Here is a 21,485-nt window from a genome sequence, read left to right as displayed (position 1 = left end):
CTGTACTGCCATCTCATGGTCAAGGTCAATTTGAAAACCTAAGTACTACAGAGTACGGACCCTGAAAATCACTTGTTAATATGGGACAAGTTAGCAGGGTGATACTTTTATTGTACTTCCACTTACAGTCCATTCACTTGCTACTCAGTCACAACCAGTAGGTTGAGGGGTTCGATAAAATGACTAACCAAATATGTACCCATTGGTGTCACTTCTAGAATTCACACTGAATACCAGTAAATTAAAACTGAAACAGAGCAATATTCACCATGGATTTTACTTGCCTTCTTGACACACATTATCATGATTTGAGACAAAGGGATACAAAAATGTAACAAAAGTCTGGATTCTTTGTTTTATTGAAGCCAGGGCTGACAGACACTTTTCCTTATCTTTGTCGGCACAAAAAGCGAGATACCACATGGCTGCATCACGTTAAAGCCATACAATCACACGGAATATGTCCAGGGCACAAACACAGTACTCCATGTGGTTAAAAGGTTTTTATATCCTGAATAAAAAGGACTGGAAGCAAAAGCTTTTAAATCTCCTATATGTGTATATTTTCAAGGGCTGAAGGCATAGCACTAAGAGCAGTCGCTTTTAACTTAACCTTGAAAAAAATTATATCCAATCATCAAAAACTTGCAGTTTGGAAATCAAGCAGCGTGATGTACTAGCCAAACATACAAATGTCTGTTTGGCTAATGCAGATGTATAGTAACTATGTGGAGACAAACATCAGAGGAGTGAACTAGTTCATGAATTTCTAGGCTGTTACCACCCTAAAGATATGTCCTATATCATTTACGCAAAGTAATGCTTGCAAAAAGCAACCATTGTTGTGCAGAAAAATCGAACCGAAAAATACCAAGGAGATGCGCTGCAATGGACAGGTGTACCAGAAATGCACATGAAAAAACTAAGGAGCATTGACATGCATTTTAGTTTATTTGGATATTTTCTTAAAATCTCCAAAAATGTCTAGCTTTAAAAGTCTGGAGCAGATTTGACTGCCAGGGACATGTTCGTTATACTGCTAATCCCAAAAATATGAACGCAATATTAAGTACATCATACTTGTAATTCATCAATACACGTTCTACGCAGGCAGGTAGAAGAGTATGCATTCTCTAGTTTAAACAATAACATCTGGGGGTTCACTACAACTCTCCCAATGAAAGTGATTATTTCAACATAAGATTAATACTCCTTCCTGACTGTCACAATATTGTGCTTGTATTTCAGCAACAGATCTTAGATGCAAATTTCTGCCCAATGAAGATCAAAAGAAAAGAAAAATGGAATCAAAATCCAGCCAGTTCTTATTCTTACAACAGATTACTTAACACAAAATAAAGTAGACTACACACCTCTAGGTCTTGTTTTTTCCCCCTTACAGAGCAAAAAAAAGTTAGCCTGGCAACTCAAGTAAGTATATGGACCACCTTAGAATGTACTTTGGAATGACAGGTGTTCCAGGCAGGGCCAGGGGAGATGGTCACCTGGGAATCAAACCAGACTATTCTACACAAACAGAACACACGGATTGCTGCATCTTTGGTTCCAGGTTCCAATTCTATGTAGTTTCCGTTGTTGTTATAGCTGGTTTTAAAAGCCAAGTAGCTGCTCTTACAGTTTATTAAACCGATGTTACAATTGCTGATCTGCAAATTAACCATAGCTAAGACTGTAGGTAGATTTGAGGGTGATCATCTAGTTATTTGTGATTAATCAAATAATCTTACGATTTTTTACAAATGATTTGATATGGTACAGTAGAGTGGATGTAACTAACAAAAACATTGGCAGAACTAGGACAATTTTTTTTAAACTACTAAGGACACAAGCAAAGGCTGATAATATTGACTAAGATCTACCCTGAGTGAAGGCAGGGTGCACAGATGGACAAATTGTGAACTGTATGTACACTGAAGGCAAAAAGTCAACATTGCAAATGGGCACTGAAGATTACACAAAAGATCTGTGGACATTGCAATTTCCTACTGGGCCACGATTTTTACACCGACATCATGTAGAAATCGGGAATGTTTAACCTGACCTGCCATACAGCTTGTATAAAAACATTTTAAACTGAAAAAGAACAGAGCTAAATTTCCTTTTTAAGGATAACCCATTTCATTAAAACCGTAGTATTTGATTTCCTTTTGATTTGGCCACGCAAGTGAGTGGTTTAAACGATGCAAGTGTTCATCTGGGGGAAACAAATACTCTAAACTTATGGTTGCTTCTAAAAATCTGCATCTAGATACCTTTACAGTTTATCAAATGAAAGGCAATCTCAATATTACTCAAGTGAACAATGTCAGCTACATTTCTTTTGAAACCTTATGCAAAGACCACAGACTTGTTATACAAAAAACAAAATTAACAAAATAAATTACTTGAAATGACCAAATGGACAACTTTTTGCCGTTGGTGATACAGTGCATTTCCTCTTTAAGTAGACAAGCAGCTCCACTATGACACAAACAGTTACTGTGCCAGGCACTTGGGAGTTATAGTAGGAAAGATGCTGCCCCCAAAACACCTCTAGCCAAAAGAGTGTTCCTTGCTAACTCTACACTTGCCAATCCCAACCATGCTCATTTTATCCCAGACATTTCTTCACAATCTTGTGAAAGAATTGCATTTTTGTACAAAATAAGACCAAAAGCTTGAATTGCAATTTCATTGATATTTACAGAATCCTTAGATGACTAGTTGGACCTGCCATTTTGTGGGCAGGCCACTGTTTGCTATCAGCTATCTGTATTTGTCACATTAGTGTCATGACATCAGTGGAGTTTAACATGTTATGAGATATAGCCATCTAAACCCTTTACTAAATCACAAACAGTGCAGAAAAAATAGAAAATAAAGATTTTTTATATATAAATAAACCAGTATCATATCTCTAACCTTTTTTTTTTTGTACATACTACATACGCTTGCAAGTATTTCATTTTTTTTAAATGAATATATTTAGGGTTTAATTGTTCTTATCACAACCGCTTTCCTTCCATAAGATTCGCTGAACAAGAGGCCGCAGCACTTTTCCACTCTTTAAGCTTGTGAGGGAGGGTGTATCCCCTAGCTAACGGAGGGCTCGCTGACCAGGGGGTTTGGCTGCCCCCCAAGGAGTGTGCACGCATTACTGAACCAGACATCCCTTGCAAAAAAAAAACAACAAAAAAAACAATTACAATTGAAGTAATAAGGATAGATGCAGCCAAGTCCTCAACTTCCTCCTCCTCCAAACCTCCACCTTTTGTTCTTTCCCCATCTTACCAAAATAACCAAAAATATCTGATCGCATCTCAAATTCATTTGGCAAAACTACTGTCTGCTGACTGATATACACATTGGGAATTTGGTCATATTTCTTTTTTTTTTATGCTTTTGTGTGTTTGTTTTCCAGAGTATTTGCAGTGGACAATGCTGTTGTCGCGTTCACGCTTCGTTCTCTGTCGGTGTGTTGTTAGCTGTAACCATGGAGTCCGGTTTGCGAGTCATTCTATCCAACTCTGCCTGGACGTCAGTCAAAACCGGCTTCTGCCCTTGGAAAATAAAAGAGAAAAGAGAAAGTAATATCCTGTAGCTTCTGTGCCTGTACTAAAAATATGACATCGACTGTTATGGCCAGGCCAGCAAGCAGAAGGAAACTGATGAGATGTGGCCCCATGCTAAATTGCTTCAGTTGCATCACATGACAGGTGCACACATGCAAAACCAATCATAAGACACTAAAAAAACATTCCATGCATATTCTTTCAGTTTTATGTCATTAACTGAACGAGGCCAGTAGGACACAAGGCTACGCAAGTATGCTGGGACAATGGGTTAATTACAACTTCATACTGAATGGACAAACAAAAATGAGAGACGAACAGTGAGCGTTGGTATGTGCTTGGTGTCATTTAGGGTGGTTTTGTGACATTTTGCAGCCAGACAATGATACATTGTTAACAACTGTTGTCCCATGCATACAGGCCTTTCACCAGTTCCTCCAGTGGCAGAGGAGTCGAGTGGAACACTTCCCCTCCTCTAGGACCTGCCAAGAACTCCCTTTTCACCCTCTCTTTCTCTCAGGTTCTAGGGGTAAACTTCCAGACAACAGCATGGTCCAAAGGCAACAACACGAGGCAGTTAAACCAGAGAGAAGCCAGTGATGCCCTGGAGGGCCAGGCCAGAGGAGACCTTACCTGTTTTCTTGACTGATCCTGGAGATCCTGCTCCTGCAACTCCGGTGCCTGGACTCCCAGGGGACCCAGTCTTTTTACTCAAAAGGCTGTTAAAGAAATTGGCCAGCACTCCCTCGTTTGCTGCTGCTCCTTAGACACAAACACATGAAACGAGCATCCCTTAGGATCACAACCATGAGATTTAAAAGGAGAGATCTATTTCTTCCATACAATTCAGGCACGCAAACAGTTACCCCTGTATGATCACGGTATTCATAATTTCATCATAAAAAAAAACAAAAAAACGTGAGCGCACACAGGATCATACTTTAACTGGAACACGATTTACATAATTCAATTCGATGCAGATGCATTCCTAGAGGATTAACTGTCCGTTTTCATATAGCGTATCCAATTCCTTTCCTCCCCACATGTCCTTGCCAACAACAACCAACTACAGGGTAGGGGTTACAGGTCTCAATTAAATTTGGCTTAATTTAAGCGGATCTATTCACACCGGTATGCACAGCTCCACCACTGAGCTTAATGGAGAAAATGTCAATATTTCTCCCCAAGCAAGGCCAGCGGAGGGAGGACTGCAGGAATCCATTGTTTATGGAATTATTTCAATAGCTACCTCAGGGGGGCAGTGGTTACACAGCAGTCACACACTTCCAACACCCAAATGAAGTGTTGCCCAAATGACTGCCAGTTCTCATACAACAGTTTCCATGATGCTCTGTAAAAATACAAAAGAAAGGGTGGGCAGTAAGTTCCAGTGGTCCAACTTACCCTTCATGTTGGGGTCAGGTTTCTTGACCGCCGTCATTGGCGAGACGCTGGCCACGTTGGTAGGGCCTGTACGGCCAGTGGGTCGAGGCGAGCCAGAAGCGGTCCGTCCAGGAGATTCCTGAAACACAGACAGAAGACAGAGAGCAGAGTACAGTTGAGGCAATTCAAATTAATCATGGCTCCTATTGATGAAATGATTGTCATCCAAAACTTACTTGTCAAGAAAAAGTGGCCATGAAAAAAAGAAGAAAGTGTGGTTGATGTTATCACACTTACTGTTGATCCTCTTGTTGGTGTGGCCGGCTGCTTGGCCAGCAAAGACTTCAGAACAGACAAAAAGAAAAATGGTGTGAATTCTATTTTCACTGAAATAATTGGGCCCCATAAAATTCAGCATTTTTATCTTATATTTTACAACCCTCATAACATTCTCAGAAACACTTTCTTCCATCACAGATTATGGGCATAGTAGAAAAACATTGCATGGTTGGATACTGGTAGCTTGATCTAACAGGGACTGACTGAAGCCCAGTACAAAAAGGAAGCGCTCTTCGCCCTAAGGCAACCACGTGAGCTCTCAGAAACAACACCCTTTCAACCAATTAGGCTAAAGCCCTTGATGTTCTCAAACTCCTGATTGGCCCGGGAGGAAGTACAGAATAGGAACCTCAGGCTTTGAAGCCTGGGAAATGCTAATAAAAATTAAACTGGCTCCACTATCCACAATCATAGCTTTGAACAAAACCAACCATTTTATTCTCAGCTCAACACCATCTAGTGTGCATCTTTAGAAGAGAACATGGAATTGCAACCATGAAAGGCAACCCAGAACTGTGCGATCTAGAATGTAAACAAACATACCTGTTGCTTCATAAGGAACACCTGCTCGTCCTCCGCGTTGACCTCCTTATCATGAACCAGCTGGAGAGAGAAGGTATGGGAGATGCATAAGGGACATTTGTCAAATGCCAAATGTCCTAGTCATGTCTCTTATCCGTAGAAGTCTCATGATCCTACCTTTCGTACTGGAGGCTTCATGATGAAGTCTTCAAAGGGGTCTTCAGGTCTCACCGTTGTGAAATTTTCATGCAGAATTGCAATCTTCTTCTCATTGTCCCATCCAGATGGACTAGGAAAAGGAAAACAGTTGTGTTTGGTACTCAAGCACTGACCAATAGTTTGTTACAATAACCATCAATGACAATACAGTACACGTTCATATAACTTCAGAACTCTCCACCAGTCATATCTGGGGGGGCAGGTATCCTATTGTTTAAGAGCGTTGGGCCAGTAACCAAAAGTTAGCTGGTTTTAATCCCAGAGCCAACTAGGTGAAAAATCGATGCGCCTTTGAGCAAGGCACTTAACCCCAATTGCTCCTGTTAGTCGCTCTGGATAAGCATGTGTGCTAAATCAGTGGATCCGAAACTGTGGGGTTGTGCGAGGGGTCGGCTGGGGGGGGCACGGGCACACACACGGGTCCCCCCCCCCAAAATGTTAACATTTATAAATGTTCAAAAAAAATTTAACCCAGTCCAGCTCTAAGCTTAACTTTGAAAGTTGTAATAGTAGAATGCACAAGGTGCAATTTCACAATTGGGTAGTGCATCATCAGTTCCTCTTGTCATGTTAGTCATTGCATATCTTAGAGAGCCATTTATAACTTGTCAGAAATGTCCAGTTCAACTAGCCCATGTCAGCTAACGTTCTTTAAATTTAGTTTCTTTTAGCCCATAGATATTGCATTTTTTTTGTCACACAAAAACACAGACATGGCAAAACGTATAGAATTGCATTTAAAAAAAAAATAAAACAGCAAAATGTTCTTTGCACCACATAAAATGTGCAGAACTGTTGAAACGCTTGTGTCATGAACAGTAATTGTGCCCATAGAAATAGACGTGGGGTGCGTGCAGGGAGAGCATGGGATGTTCCCCAATGCAGGAAGGGGGCGTGTTAGTACATTACATTTGAATGGATACTTGCATTCTCTGGCATTGTGTTGCCACTTTGTACATTGAACTGTTCCGTCTTTTTTGTTTGAGACAATCAAAAGGCCAAATCACAAGATGAAAAATAATTACCTCAATAAGTGGGCACCTAACAGAGCATAACTGAGCATTCACTTACATCAAAATAGCATCCTTCTCCACCACTAAGGCAGGCGTGGTGAACTGGAAGTCATATATTTTGTGCACTATGTATTTATATAGGAGGTCCATGTTCTTCTCCTCTTTGACAGAGGTGTAAATCAATGCAGCTCCATCTATCAGGTGGGTTTAAGGAACATGCAGACATGATAGGGCACAAAATTAAATAAAAACACTTACAATTGAAGTAAGAAGTTTACATAAACTTGTTTTTCATGACTCCAACCAAGTGTTTCCACCACTCCACAAATTTCTTGTTAACAAACTATAGTTTTGGCAAGTCGGTTAGGACATCTACTTTGTGCATGACAAGTCATTTTTCCCAAAAAAGTTTAGACAGATTATTTCACTTATCATTCACTGTATCACAATTCCAGTGGGTCAGAAGTGCACATACACTAAGTTGACTGTGCCTTTAAACAGCTTGGAAAATTCCAGAAAATGATGTCATGGCTTTAAAAGCTTCTGATAGGCTAATTGACATCATTTGAGTTGTGGTACCTGGTGTACCTGTGCCTCTTTGCTTGACATCATAAAATTTCAGCCAAGACCTCAGAAAATAAAAATGCAGACTACCTCTGGTTCAACTGCCTGAAGATACCACATTCATCTGTACAAACAATAGTTATAAACACCGGGGACCACGCAGCCGTGCGGAAATGTGCAAATGTGCAAATCAATCCCAGAACAGCAAAAGACCTTGTGAAGATGCTGGAGGAAACAGGTACAAAAGTATCTATATCCACAGTAAAACGAGTCCTATATCCACATATCCTGAAAGGCCGCTCAGCAAGGAAGGAGCCACTGCTCCAAAACCGCCATAAAACAGCCAAACTATGGTTTGCAACTGCACATGGGGATAAAGACCGTACTTTTTGGAGAAATGTCCTCTGGTCTGATGAAACAAAAAAGGAACTGTTTAGCCATAATGACCATCGTTATGTTTAGAAGAAAAAGGGGCAGGCTTGCAATCTGAAGAACACCATCCCAACCGTGAAGCACGGGGTGGCAGCATCATGTTGTGGGGGTGCTTTTCTGCAGGAGGGAATGGTGCACTTCACAAAATAGATGGCATCACGAGGAAGGAAGATTATGTGGATATATTGAAGCAACATCTCAAGACATCAGTCAGGAAGTTAAAGCTTGGTCGCAAATGGTTCTTCCAATTGGACAATGACCCCAAGCATACTTCCAAAGTTGTGTCAAAATGGCTTAAGGACAACAAAGTCAAGGTATTGGAGTGGCCGTCACAAAGCCCTGACCTCAATCCTATAGAAATTTTGAAAAGGCGTGTGCGAGCTAGGAGGCCTACAAACCTGACACAGTTACACCAGATCTGTCAGGAGGAATGGGCCAAAATTCACCCAACTTATTGTGGGAAGCTTGTAGAAAGAAGGCTCCCCGAAACATGACACAAGTTAAACAATTTAAAGGCAATGCTACCAAATACTAATCGAGTGTATGTAAACTTCTGACCCACTGGGAATGTGATGAAAGAAATAAAAGCAGAAATAAATAACTCAATTATTCTGACATTTCACATTCTCAAAATAAAGTGGTGATCCTAACTGACCTAAGACAGGGAATGTTTACTCGGATTAAATGTCAGGAATGGTAAAAAACTGAGTTTACATGCATTTCGCTAAGGTGTATGTACATTTCCAACTTCAACTGTATAATTTTGCATCTATGGTGGGGCCTGTCATTCTAAGAAGGGAGAGTTGTGTTTGAGTGGAAAGGATACACTGTAAGCAGAATCGTCGGATGTGGGACTGAATGAAGTCGAAGTGCTCCTCTCGGAAGTCGTGCTCCTTCTCTAAAACACTGACTGCATCACACTGTGGAGAGAGACATCATTGTAACACTGTACATAGCCATAATGACATTTGAAGTGTCTCTATTCCTTTTAAACTTGTGAGTGGAACCTTTAATGTTCATTTTAGATTTGTTTATTTCACTTTATCTATTTCACTTGCTTTGGCAATGAAAACATTTGTTTCCCATGCCAATAAAGCCCTTTGAATTTAACTGACAGAGAAAGAGCGAGGAAAAGAGCAAAGTAGACGGCAATTAGGCTACAACTGGAGCAAGTAAACCATTCCTTCCTGAGGGACATAAAAATGACTCGCCTTAGCTCAAGCTTAGCTCACTTCGCCATGCCTCCCTTTCAGTCTCAGACCCTCCCTCACTTCCGCTCTCCTCCCCTCCACTCCACTCCACTCGCTTGCAATTTCCCCTCCTCACTCCCTCCGGGAAGGAGCAGTAAGACCCTGCAGGCAGGCCCCACCCAGTCTCTCACACACACATATACACTTCCCCACAGTGACCACAAGATGGTAACCTTGACAACAACAAGGCTGACTGGCTGAGCATGACTCAGGGAATGCCAGGCTAGCTACTTCCTGAAATAAAAAAAATGGCAGTAGCAAAGACAGCAGGCCTGGTTAAGTATGCAGGAGCCCTTCATTAAATATACATACCCAAGTGCCACACTCAGTGGGACTTAAAGGGATATTTTGCCATTTGAGTAGAGGTTCTTCATCTACTTCCCCAGAGTCAGATGAACTTGTGGATACCATTTGTCTATGTCTCTGTGTCCAGTATGAAGGAAGTTAGAGGTAGTTTTGAGAGCCAATGCTAACTAGCATTAGCACAATGACTGGAAGTATATGGTATATGCTAGCATGCTTAATCATTTAACCTGTGTCAGCGAGTAAACTGGCATCCATATTCCTTATAGCTCTGTAAATGGCAGCAATGTGGTTCTCACTCAATTATCAAACTCAATGACATAATGAATTTAGAAAATACAGCAAATGGCCGCCCGAGTGGCGCAGCGGTCTAAGGCACTGCATCGCAGTGTTGTGGTGTCACTACAGCCTGGGGTTCGACCGGCTGTGTCACAACCTGCCGTGAACGGGAATCCCATAGGGTGGCGCACAATTGGCCCAGCGTCATCCGGGTTAGGAGAGGGTTTGGCCAGAAGGGCTTCACTTGGCTCACCACGCTCTAGCGACTCTTTTGGCGGGCCGGGCAACTGCAGGCTGACCTCGGTCGACAGTTGAACGGTGTTTCCTCCAACACATTGGTGCGGCCGGCTTTTGGGTTAAGCAAGCGGATGTTAAGGGCGGTTTTGCGGGTCATGTTTCGGAGGACGCATGACTCGACCTTCACCTCTCCCAAGCATGTTGGGGAGTTGCAGCGGAGCCAAGACAGTAATATCACGAAATTGGGGAGAAAACAGGGTAAAATTGCAAAAACAAAACAAATTAAAGAAAAAGAAAATACAGCAAATAGTCTGAAAATATGGATGCACGTAATGACAGCAGACTAAGACATACCACACTTCAAATCCACAAAATCCATATGTATCGTGCCTGAAGAAAGGACACTTCACTAATGCTCTGAGAGTATATTCAACAAACTGCACTAAAGACCCATATGAATTCCCCGGGAGTGAAATAAGCCTTTCCTCCCTAAAGGCAGAAAAGAAATAGAAAAACAGTGAGCAGTGAAAAGAATACATTCACTCGTCCTCGTCATGACTAGCATGTGAAGTGCTGATGACTGACAACATTGTGTTCTTTTAAAGCAGCCATTTGCCAGAAGCTCATGGACATGGAACAATGTGGTGCTTTCATGGGCTGAAGATGCTGCCTCACGGGCAACACTAAAAACCAGCAACTCAAGACAGGAGATGATCAGGCACCAACCATGAAATGGACTGCCAGAGTGGAGCGTCAATGGTGTACTAGTTAGTTGTGGGCCCATGAAGAATCTGAGGATCAGTGTTATTTAAATCTTTCAGTACAAAAACTGTCTATTAATTTAAAAACTGGTGCCTACACATGGCAGGCTACTTCTTTCAGTTAACTACAGTACCAGTCAAAAGTTTGGGCACAAACTTACTCAAGGGTTTTTATTTTTACTATTGTCTACATAGTAGATGTATTCACTATTATTTTACAATTATTAACTATTAAATAACACATATGGAATCATGTAGTAACCAAAAAAAAGTGTTAAACAAATCTAAATATAATTGAGATTGTTCAAAGCAGCCACCCTTTGCCTTGACAATGTTGCACACTCTTGGCAGGCATTCTCTCAACCAGCTTCACCTGGAATGCTATTCCAACAGTGTTGAAGGAGTTCCCACATATGCTGAGCACTTGGCTGCTTTTCCTTCACCTCTGTGATCCAACTCATCCCAAACCATCTCAATAGGGTTGAGATCAGGTGGATTGCGGAGCCCAGGTCATCTAAAGCAGCACCCCATCACTCTCCTCCTTGGTCAAATAGCCCTTACACAGCCTGGAGATGCGTTTTGGGTTATTGTCCTGTTGAAAAACAAATGACAGTCCCGCTAAGCGCAAACCAGATGTGATGGCGAACCAAACCAGATGCATCGCTGCAGAATGCTGTGGTAGCCATGCTGGTTAAGTGTGCCCTGATTCTAAATAAATCACTGACAGCATCACCAGCAAACACCGCCACACCATCAGAACTCGTCATCAAAGCTTCACGGTGGGAACGATACATGCGGAGATCATCCGTTCACCTACTCTGCATCTCACAAAGACAAATCTAATTTGGATTTATCAGACCAAAAGATTGCTGCAAAGAAACATTTGACCATGAAGGCCTGATTCATGCAGTCTCCTCTGAATAGTTGATGTTGAGATGTGTCAGTTACTTGAACTCTGCGAAGCATTCATTTGGGCTGCAATCTGAGGTGCAGTTACAGTAACTCTAATGAACCTCTGCAGCAGAGGTAACTCTGTCTTCCTTTCCTGTGGCGGTCCTCATGGAGGTTTTTGCAACTGCACTTGGAAGAAACTTTCAACGTTCTTAATTTTCCAGACTGACCGAACATGTCTTAACCTTTTGTAATTGGGGGCCATTATTTTCATTTTTGGATAAAAAACGTTCCCGTTTTAAACTGATATTGTGTCACGACAAGATGCTGGACTATGCATATAATTGACAGCTTTGGATAGAAAACACTCTGACGTTTCCAAAACTGCAAAGATATTGTCTGAGTGCAACAAAACTGATTTTACAGGCGAAACCCAGATAAAAATCAAATCAGGAAGTGCCCCATATTTTGAAAGCGCTGCATGCCAATGACTCCTTATATGGCTGTGAATGGGCTACGAATGAGCTTACGCTTTCTACGTATTCCCCAATGTGTCTACAGCATTGTGACGTCTTTGTACGCATTTATGTTGAAGAATAGCCTTAGCCTCCCGCAGAAAATCTTGCGTAAAGTACAGAAGTAGCCATTTTTCCAATCGCTTCTTATGAGAAACCAATTGTCCCGGTGGATATTTTATCGAAGAGATGATATGTGAAAAACACCTTGAGGATTGATTCTAAACAACGTTTGCCATGTTTCTGTCGATATTATGGAGCTAATTTGGAAAAAAGTTTGGCGTTGTAGTGACCGCATTTTCCGGTCGATTTCTCAGCCAAACGTGAAGAACAAACGGAGCTATTTCGCCTACAAAAATAATATTTTTGGAAAAAAGGAACATTTGCTATCTAACTGGGAGTCGCGTGAGTGAAAACATCCGAAGTTCTTCAAAGGTAAATGATTTAATTTGATTGCTTTTAATGCTATGCTAGGCTATGATAAACTTACAGAAATGCTTGTCTAGCGTTGGCTGTAAAGATGACAGTGTGATTAACAAAAGGCTAAGCTGTGTCTCAATATATTTCATTTGTGATTTTCATTAATAGGAAAATTTTCTAGGGATATTTATGTCTGCTGCGTTATGCTAATTAGTTTGAGGCGATGATTACGCTCCCGGATCCGGGATGGGTAGTATCAAGAAGTTTAAAGTAATGGACTGTCATTTCTCTTTGATTATTTGAGCTGTTCTTGCCATAATATAGACTTGGTATTTTACCAAACAGGGCTATCTTCTCTATACCACCCCTACCTTGTCACAACACAACTGATTGGTTCAACTGCATTAAGGGAAGAAATTTCACAGATTAAATTATAACAAGGCACACCTGTTAATTGAAATGCATTCCAGGTGACTACCTCATGAAGCTGGTTGAGAGAATGCCAAGAGTGTGCAAAGCTGTCATCAAAGCAAATGGTAGCTATTTGAAGAATCTCAAATATAATTAGATTTGTTAAACACTTTTTTTGGTTACAACATGGATTCCACTATTGATGTCTTCACTATTATTCTACAATGTAAAAAAAAAAAATAGTACAAATATAGAAAAACCCTTGAATGCGTAGGTGTGTCCAAACTTTTAACTGGTACTGTATATTTCAACCAGACAGCCTCAACTTACCTTTGTGCAAACTATTAGCACTGGAATGCCCAGGTTGTGTGTGAGTACGTTTTCCCCGAGCGGTAGCACCACGCCCTCGTCATCCCCCCCTGCTGGGGGAGCCCGTCTCTGGGGAGAGGCTGGTTCGGCTCCCTCCGGCTCTGTGTACTCCTGGAAAGCCTTCACCACTGTGGGGCAAACAGGGGACGGCCGCATTGGTTAGGCCAGTCGCAATGCACCTTTCTCATTTGGAGGATCAATAATCTTTACAAGATTTATTAACACAGGTTGTATAAAGTAGAGGTCGACCGATTAATTGGAATGGCCGATTTCAAGTTCATATAACAATCGGAAATCTGTATTTTTGGACACCGATTTGGGTCTCTTTTTTTTAACACCTTTATTTAACTAGGCAAGTCAGTTAAGAACACATTGTTATTTTCAATGACGGCCTAGGAACGGTGGGTTAACTGCCTTGTTCAGGGGCAGAACGACAGATTTTTACCTTGTCAGCTCGGGGATTCAATCTTGCAACCTTACAGTTAACTAGTCCAACGCTCTAACCACCTGCCTCATTGCACTCCACAAGGAGCCTGCCTGTTACGCGAATGCAGTAAGCCAAGGTAAGTTGCTAGCTAGCATTAAACTTAACTTGTAAAAACCAATCAATCATAATCACTAGTTATAACTACACATGGTTGATGATATTACTAATTTATCTAGCGTGTCCTGCGTTGCATATAATCGATGCGGTGTGTATTTGCGAAAAAGGACTGTCCTTGCTCCAATGTGACCTAACCATAAACATCAATGCCTTTCTTAAAATCAATACACAGAAGTATATATTTTTAAACCTGCATATTTAGCTAAAAGAAATCCAGGTTAGCAGGTAATATTACCTGGGTGAAATTGTGTCACTTCTCTTGCGTTCATTGCACGCAGAGTCAGGGTATATGCAACAGTTTTCCGTATTTCACTGAAAGAATAAACGTCTTGTTTTCGAGATGGTAGTTTCCGGATTTGACCATATTAATGACCTAAGGCTCGTATTTCTGTGTTATTATGTTAAGCCTATGATTTGATAGAGCAGTCTGACTGAGCGATGGTTGGCACCAGCAGGCTCGTAAGCATGCATTCAAACAGCATTTTCGTGCGTTTTGCCAGCAGCTCTTCACAATGCTTCAAGCCTATCAACTCCCGAGATTAGGCTGGTGTAACCGATGTGAAATGGCTCGCTAGTTCGCAGGGTGAGCGCTAATAGTGTTTCAAACGTCACTTGCTCGGAGACTTGGAGTAGTTGTTCCCCTTGATCTGCAAGGGTAACGCTGCTTCGAGAGTGGCTGTTGTCGATGTGTTCGAGCTCAGGTAGGAGCGAGGAGAGGGACGGAAGCTATACTGTTACACTGGCAATAGTAAAGTGCCTATAAGAACATCCAATAGTCAAAGGTATATGAAATACAAATGGTATAGAGAGAAATAGTCCTACAATTCCTATAATAACTACAACTTAAAACCTCTTACCTGGGAGTATTGAAGACTCATGTTAAAAGGAACCACCAGCTTTCATATGTTCTCATGTTCTGAGCTAGGAACTTAAACGTTAGCTTTTTTACATGGCACATATTGCACTTTTACTTTCTTCTCCAACACTTTGTTTTTGCATTATTTAAACATGTTTCATTATTTATTTGAGGCTAAATTGATTTTATTATATTAAGTTAAAATAAGTGTTCTCAGTATTGTTGTAATTGTCATTATTACAAATAAATAAATATATTTAAAAACCGTCCGATTAATCGGTATCGGCTTTTTTTGGTCCTCCAATAATCGGTATCGGCGTTGAAAAGTAAGAATCGGTCGACCTCTAGTATAGAGAGCATATATTTTCTTCTGATTGAAATAAAGCATACAGGACACCATCACAAATGGGTACTCCATAACTAGGGCCCTGAGTTATTTTTTTTTATTTTATTTTTTATCCCTTTTTCTCCCCGATTTCGTGGTATCCAATTGTTTTAGTTGCTACTATCTTGTCTCATCGCTACAACTCCCGTACAGGCTCGGGAGAGACGAAGGTTGAAGGTCATGCGTCCTCCAATAAACAAGCCGCACTGCTTCTTAACACAGCGTGCATCCAACCCGGAAGCCAGCCACACCAACGTGTCGGAGGAAACACTGTGCACCTGGCAACCTTGGTTAGCGTACACTGCGCCCGACCTGCCACAGGAGTCGCTGGTGCGCGATGAGACAAGGATATCCCTACCGGCCAAGCCCTCCCTAACCCAGACGACACTAGGCCAATTGTGCGTCGCCCCAAGGACCTCCCGGTCGCGGCCAGTTGCGACAGAGCCTGGACGCAAACCCAGGGTCTCTGGTGGCACAGCTGGCGCTGCAGTACAGCACCCTTAACCACTGCGCCACCCGGGAGGGGACCTGAGTTTTTAAAGACCAAGTGAACTGACATGGAGTAAATGCAGTCCCTGTTCCCCCGGACCCAGCCATTCTCACTGAGCTCCAGAACTCGCTGCACCATGTCTATAGAGACATTAGCTGATCTGACAGCCGCTCCTCTCCTGCCTGCTCAACTACCCAGACTGGAGAATAACTCCCAATGTGTTTTACACACATAACTAACCGTCTGCCTTAGTCAAGCAGACAACAGCCCATCCGTCATCTAGCTATTCATGCCACTGCTTGCTGTTAACTCCAACTAAACAGAATATCAATGACAATTAGCTTCTCCTGGACTTTCTACAGGACTCAACCCTAGAGACTGTAGTTGGTAGATATGTAAACAAGCGCAAAAGCTTTCAGAACGACTCACTAAGCTTTTAGTACGAATTGCTAATATATTTACACTCCAAAGAGCTTAACTAACATGATGGATCCATATATTGCTACAGCAAAATAAAACAAAGGCTAGGTCTATTTCGGTATAAAGGAGAAGCATAACTCCCAATAGGGCACTGCTGCAGGCATCTGTGCTGGCAGTCTGTCCCCTGTATGCATCCCAGAACAGCAGCTGTGAGCAGTGGTCTGGGAAGGCACTTCCCCTTCCTCAGGAACCTTAGGAATGTGGTTACGGCTAACCCAGAGAGCCAATGTTGCTACAGCACTTCCCTCCCACCAGGAACAGAACAACCCTTAGGGTGCTGGGCTGCCTGGCCTGGGCCCTGTGATGTAAACTCCAGCTGATTGGGGACAGGGATGGGATCAGACTCCCTGTTCAGGCTCTGATCTGTGCCAGCTAAAGCTACAGGGGGCCAGCAGAGCCTAGACGCAACAGTCTCATCTAACAAAAACAAACCAAAAGATGCAAATGTGCAATTGCCCTAGTGTAACACTACGGCATTTACTTTCTTGGACAAACAATTGTCTCCAAAGAACTCAAATAACTGGGTGTACAAAAAAATGCCTGGTTCACATTGTGTTCTTCAAGGAAAACATTATTAGGCAAGCACTTCTCAGCCATTGAGCTTTGTTTTTTCTCCTTGGATATTTTGGTAGACTGCCTTGGTGAGAGTGACATACATAGCTTAGGCCTACATGTCTTACATAACCCGGCTGAGCAGCAAAACATCTTTAGTAAGGTAATAACAGTAAAGTGCCTGTCAGAAAGGTGCAGTGGTCACACTTCTAGCCTTCATCTGTACAGTTATAAATCCAGATTTCTCATCATTCAGACACCACATCGTCCATTGTTCGACTTTGCCCACTTAACCATTCCAGAACAAACATGGGTGGGGCCAAATAGCTTTACATTATAAGTATTAGCCTAGATATGATAATGACCAATTTGAAGTGTAATTTCCATTTTTTTCCCCTGCGGGACCCTTCAGCTTTGTAGCGTTACAATGCAGAGACATATTCCTGAATCCTGATAATGACAGTTGTTAATAGAAAAACTGTTGATCTGTGTTATTTCAGTGCATGATACAGCAAGGAATGGTTCTGCTACAGAGCACCACCAAGCTGCTCCAGTTTCAACTGAGCCAGAACGTCTTGCCCACTCGATATCCCTTCCATGCTTAGACTCAATCTGGTGTCAGAAGAAATCATGACGCAACACTGCTGTAAGGGCGCCTGGACACCCCTCCTCCCTTTTAGATATGTCACATTCGTCTGACATGTGCAGTGATGACATAATTACCGACATCCTGAAAGGTGAACACTGTCTGGATGATAAGCTACTCCGCTAGATTGTAAAGCTGTAAATGTTTGTGGGTGGGAGTGTATTCAACAAAAGAGTTTAGCAGGGCGCATATGATATCAGCAAACACCACTTGCCAAAATCAGGCCTCCACTATTGAACAAAGTAAAACTTATTTACTAGTACAACACAATCCACAATGAAAAACAAGGCTTGACAACTATGCAAAGGCTTTCCTCCCTATATTGAGAGAGAAAATGCAAACCATGTCTTCATCTATCAAAATTATGTCATTTAGCCTACAGTATAGATTCAGTAAATCACTGATTATTGGTCCAGTAGAAGCGTTCAGATTACGCAAAATATTCAATATTTGTGTAGAATGCAGTAATGTGCTACGTTACCTCAAAGCTTTTTTGCCTACAGAAACATCATCCTTCTGCCACTTCCCCTTTCACACATTTTAGTTTGTAAACAGTTAGGCCTAGTGGTTCTCCAATCATAAACCTGACACTTAAGCCCAGAGTAGTCATAGGCCTACAGTTGAATGATGACAAAAACAATAGTGAACCTATCCACTGGGATTACTTGAGCACATTAAAACATGGCATTGGTTTAATTTTTATTATAAAAAACAAACCAATCTCTAAAGCATCTCCAAGCAGAGTAACCTTCAGACAGCCTGCTCAAGAGAACCTCTGATAACCCGGCTCTTGTAAGAGCATGCAACTTCAGAGCACAAAAGAGCACTTCATGATCATTTCAAAAATTATCAGGAGGGAGCATTCAGTACATAAGACACAGTGATCAACAGACTAGGCTTTTGGTCATCATGACTGAACACAGCTGATAATCATGGGCCTTTCTGATGACCTACAAACTACCATGACCATGAGTAATTTTATACTTCAGTGTCTGCTTTCTACCGCCATTCCCTTTAGTTTAAATGAAAAACTAGCCAGCATCCAAACTGTAGCCTAAATGTGTTATGTAAGCATACATCTCATTGGCTCTGTCTGGGGATGTTCACTATACTGCAGACACTTGACAAACAAAACCCATATCAGCTCCACAAGCATCTCGCAACATAAAGGGAAGCAATTATCACCACCTCTACTGTCTGATTGCCAAACAAACACAGCTAAATGTTGGGACTGGCCTTCGCTTTGACAATCATCCTCACAGACACTGTCGCAGCAGCCACGGTGAAGTAGATGATTCAGCACTACTTACTCCTCTGCTCCATCTCTCTCATCTCCTCCGGGGGGATCTTGAGCTTGTCCACATGATCACGCAGCACGCTGGCCCACTTCTGGAGCGACTCCATGATGGTCCAGGGTCTTGACATGTCTGCCACAAACACTGCCAAGCTGTCGTTCAGCGACTCTGCTGTCACTGCAAACTTTAGCAGGCCTTTGTGATACAAGTCCCCATCCAGGATCCACACGTTACAGCGTGTAAGGTCTGCCAATATTCAGAGATTTACAGTCACGCAAAAAATAACATGTAGCCTAACCCATGTACAGTTGTATTATTTTGCCACTGGAACAGGGAACTTACCATCTATGTCCTCATCGTGGACGTTCAGATACAGATACTCCAGACCTCTTCCTTTCTTATTGTGCTCTGCTCCTTGGAGTTTTGCCATAATCGTTGTCTTTCCTGACCCATCCTCACCTGAAACATTTCCGCAAACGGGTTATTGTCATGTTATTGTTATGATTTGGTTTATTTGACTGAAGACAACATTTATTATCTGTATAATGTTAAATGCAACCTCTCCTGAAAATAAGCTACTTCTCCCTTTTGATGTGATTACAAGTTACTGAAGGCTATGGATTTACACTTACCAAACACCAATATGTTCTTCCCGGATGGCAACTTAGAACTTGAACGTGTTGAAACCTCACTGAGAATTGAAGTCCTGAAGAGAATAACAATGCATTTAGTTTTCTTGCTTGCTATCACATTATACAATTAAGTAGCCTAGGCTTAACACATAGCCTACTGGTAGGTGTCTGTCTGCAAAACTGTCTTGCCACCAAGACGGTTAGCTAAGTTAGCCATCACTTGTTACGCTAATTAGTCTACCTTGTCGAATGAGCTTTTGAGTGTCAGCTGTCACTGATCATACATAGCTAGCTAGATCGTTTATTAATTTAGAATATTTTATCAAATAAGTTTGACTGGCTTGGCAATATTATAGCATAGCTAGTTATGTAGTTGTAACTATCAAGGAACAAAAATGATTGTGGCTACGGGGCTAGCTGGAAAGCAAGCTAGTTAACGTCACATTATTTGGTCCTGCACAATCAGACGACAATAACGCGCCTGTTATTAGTATTGATTTGGAGTGGATATTGGTTAGCTTGCCTAGGTAGCTATAAGGTTGGTTGGTTCGTTTGTTATTGAAACTGGTTAGTTATGTAGCCACACTAACTAAAGCTAAATGTTGTAGCTGAACGAACGTTTGCTATCGTAACTACAGTACGCGTTAGCAATAACGTTAACTGTTTTGAAGGCATCCGGGACCGTTTTGATGAGAGCACCCGGCAGTGACAAAGCACATTAAACAAGTTAGTAAACAGCTTTTCCGTTACAGAAAATAGCACATTGTAAATCACGAGTACTTGAACTTGCCAGAGGTTTTGTCCTTCCTCGTCTTCGTTGCTATTTTCCATAGTGTCGCCTGCCCCGGCTGCGCCCAGGAACTTCTTCTCCAGAACGGGAGCCATCTTCTTTCTACAGCCACAAAGAGAGAGGCGCGACTTGGGCGCCCTAGGACCTTGTTAAAACTGTGTGCACCCGATTTACACCGCAACAAATCCCGGAATGCGGCTCATCGTTGATAGTTCAAAATCTATAGCTAAACAACACAGAGACGTATGATACCTACCACATCTTGCTATCAGATACAGACAAAGGGTCAATGCTGATGATAACTTATGGTGATGATACTCAATGCCTCACTATTTTTCTGTGGCACAATCAAAATATCTGAAGTGGGCTAGTGTACAATATTTTGCGCATACTAAACCCAGTACACCGACACAACTCAGTAGCCTCCTTCCAAAAACTACATCTGATTATATCATAATGATTTACTCAATGATTTACTGTAATCATGAAAGGGGGGCAAAATAAAACAAACAAAAACAACACTTTACCCTGAAAGTGTTGTGTACGCTAATTGTGATCAGGCATAATAACAGCGCGCTCAGTACGCGTTGGCTTGCATGATGTCATCCTGCAAGCCTGACTGACTTATTTTTAATATTGGGCATTGTACACTTAACAACTGGTCCAGGATCAGTTGTGCAGCTAGGCCATAATACATTTGGGTACGTTTGGGGTGGAAAGAGGTGACTGCACATCATTTGCAAAACCAAAGAAAATTAACTGGAGCAGCAGAGCAGACGAGTAGACCGTATAGCTGACAAGTAAAGTGATGCCACCTAGTGGAATCAAAAGAAGGCAACATGTAGATTTAGAGTGTATTAGTCACATGCACATGGTTGCAGATGTAAATGCAGGGTCCAGTGAAAATCCTCAACTCCGAGCTCCGACAGGAGGGGTAGATGATTGGCAGGTGGCTGATTGGGTGGCTGGCTATTCAGCAGCCTAACCGTCTGGGGATAGAAGCTATTGGCCAGTCTATAAACGAAAGGATAGGAACATCATGGAAAATGTCATAAGAAAAGACACGCTATTACAGGATTCACTGGTATATATATATTGACAGACAAGACAGAGAGTTTATATTAAAAGCCACCAAGCATCGAGCTAAAGGCTAAAGTTAGCAAACAGGTGTGTTGTCTAGACGATCCGATCCGTGTACGGTTCTGTTCATTAAATCAATATCCGAATTTAAACTAAGATGTGTAATCATTTCGACTGCTTGGAATCATTTTAGTT

General features: G+C 41.8%; 1 protein-coding gene across 4 annotated transcripts; it reads right to left on the bottom strand.

Annotated features, from left to right (window-relative positions):
* Positions 1-258: 258 nt before the first annotated feature.
* Positions 259-20,369, bottom strand: LOC118358195 (cytoplasmic dynein 1 light intermediate chain 2-like). Of its 4 annotated transcripts, none has more exons than XM_035735749.2 (13): positions 20,211-20,369; positions 19,421-19,494; positions 19,131-19,247; positions 18,804-19,034; positions 13,442-13,608; positions 8,871-8,964; positions 7,107-7,242; positions 5,994-6,105; positions 5,838-5,897; positions 5,253-5,297; positions 4,977-5,094; positions 4,206-4,328; positions 259-3,560 (listed from the first exon to the last, which is right to left on the bottom strand). In XM_035735749.2, the coding sequence occupies exons 1-13, from the start codon at positions 20,303-20,305 to the stop codon at positions 3,454-3,456; spliced, it is 1,479 nt and encodes a 492-aa protein (XP_035591642.1). In that variant the 5' UTR covers positions 20,306-20,369; the 3' UTR covers positions 259-3,453. The 4 variants fall into 4 exon arrangements, with proteins under 4 accessions (XP_035591642.1, XP_035591660.1, XP_035591633.1 ...); XM_035735767.2 differs by having other exon boundaries at positions 259-3,555; XM_035735740.2 differs by having other exon boundaries at positions 4,206-4,334; positions 20,211-20,368.
* Positions 20,370-21,485: the final 1,116 nt, after the last annotated feature.

This window comes from Oncorhynchus keta, chromosome 2, assembly GCF_023373465.1.
Source record: "Oncorhynchus keta strain PuntledgeMale-10-30-2019 chromosome 2, Oket_V2, whole genome shotgun sequence".
NCBI lineage: Eukaryota > Metazoa > Chordata > Actinopteri > Salmoniformes > Salmonidae > Oncorhynchus > Oncorhynchus keta.
The sequence above is the reverse complement of the archived record's forward strand: the minus strand, read 5'-3'. Positions and strand labels throughout refer to the sequence as shown.

Excerpts from the sequence above, each read along its gene's own strand:
- LOC118358195 (XM_035735740.2), bottom strand. The coding sequence starts at position 20,305 with ATGGCTCCCGTTCTGGAGAAGAAGTTCCTGGGCGCAGCCGGGGCAGGC. Across the intron at positions 19,248-19,420 it reads GAAGAACATATTGGTGTTTG|GTGAGGATGGGTCAGGAAAG; the intron begins GTAAGTGTAAAT and ends GAAATGTTTCAG. Across the intron at positions 5,898-5,993 it reads TGAAGCCTCCAGTACGAAAG|CTGGTTCATGATAAGGAGGT; the intron begins GTAGGATCATGA and ends TTCTCTCTCCAG.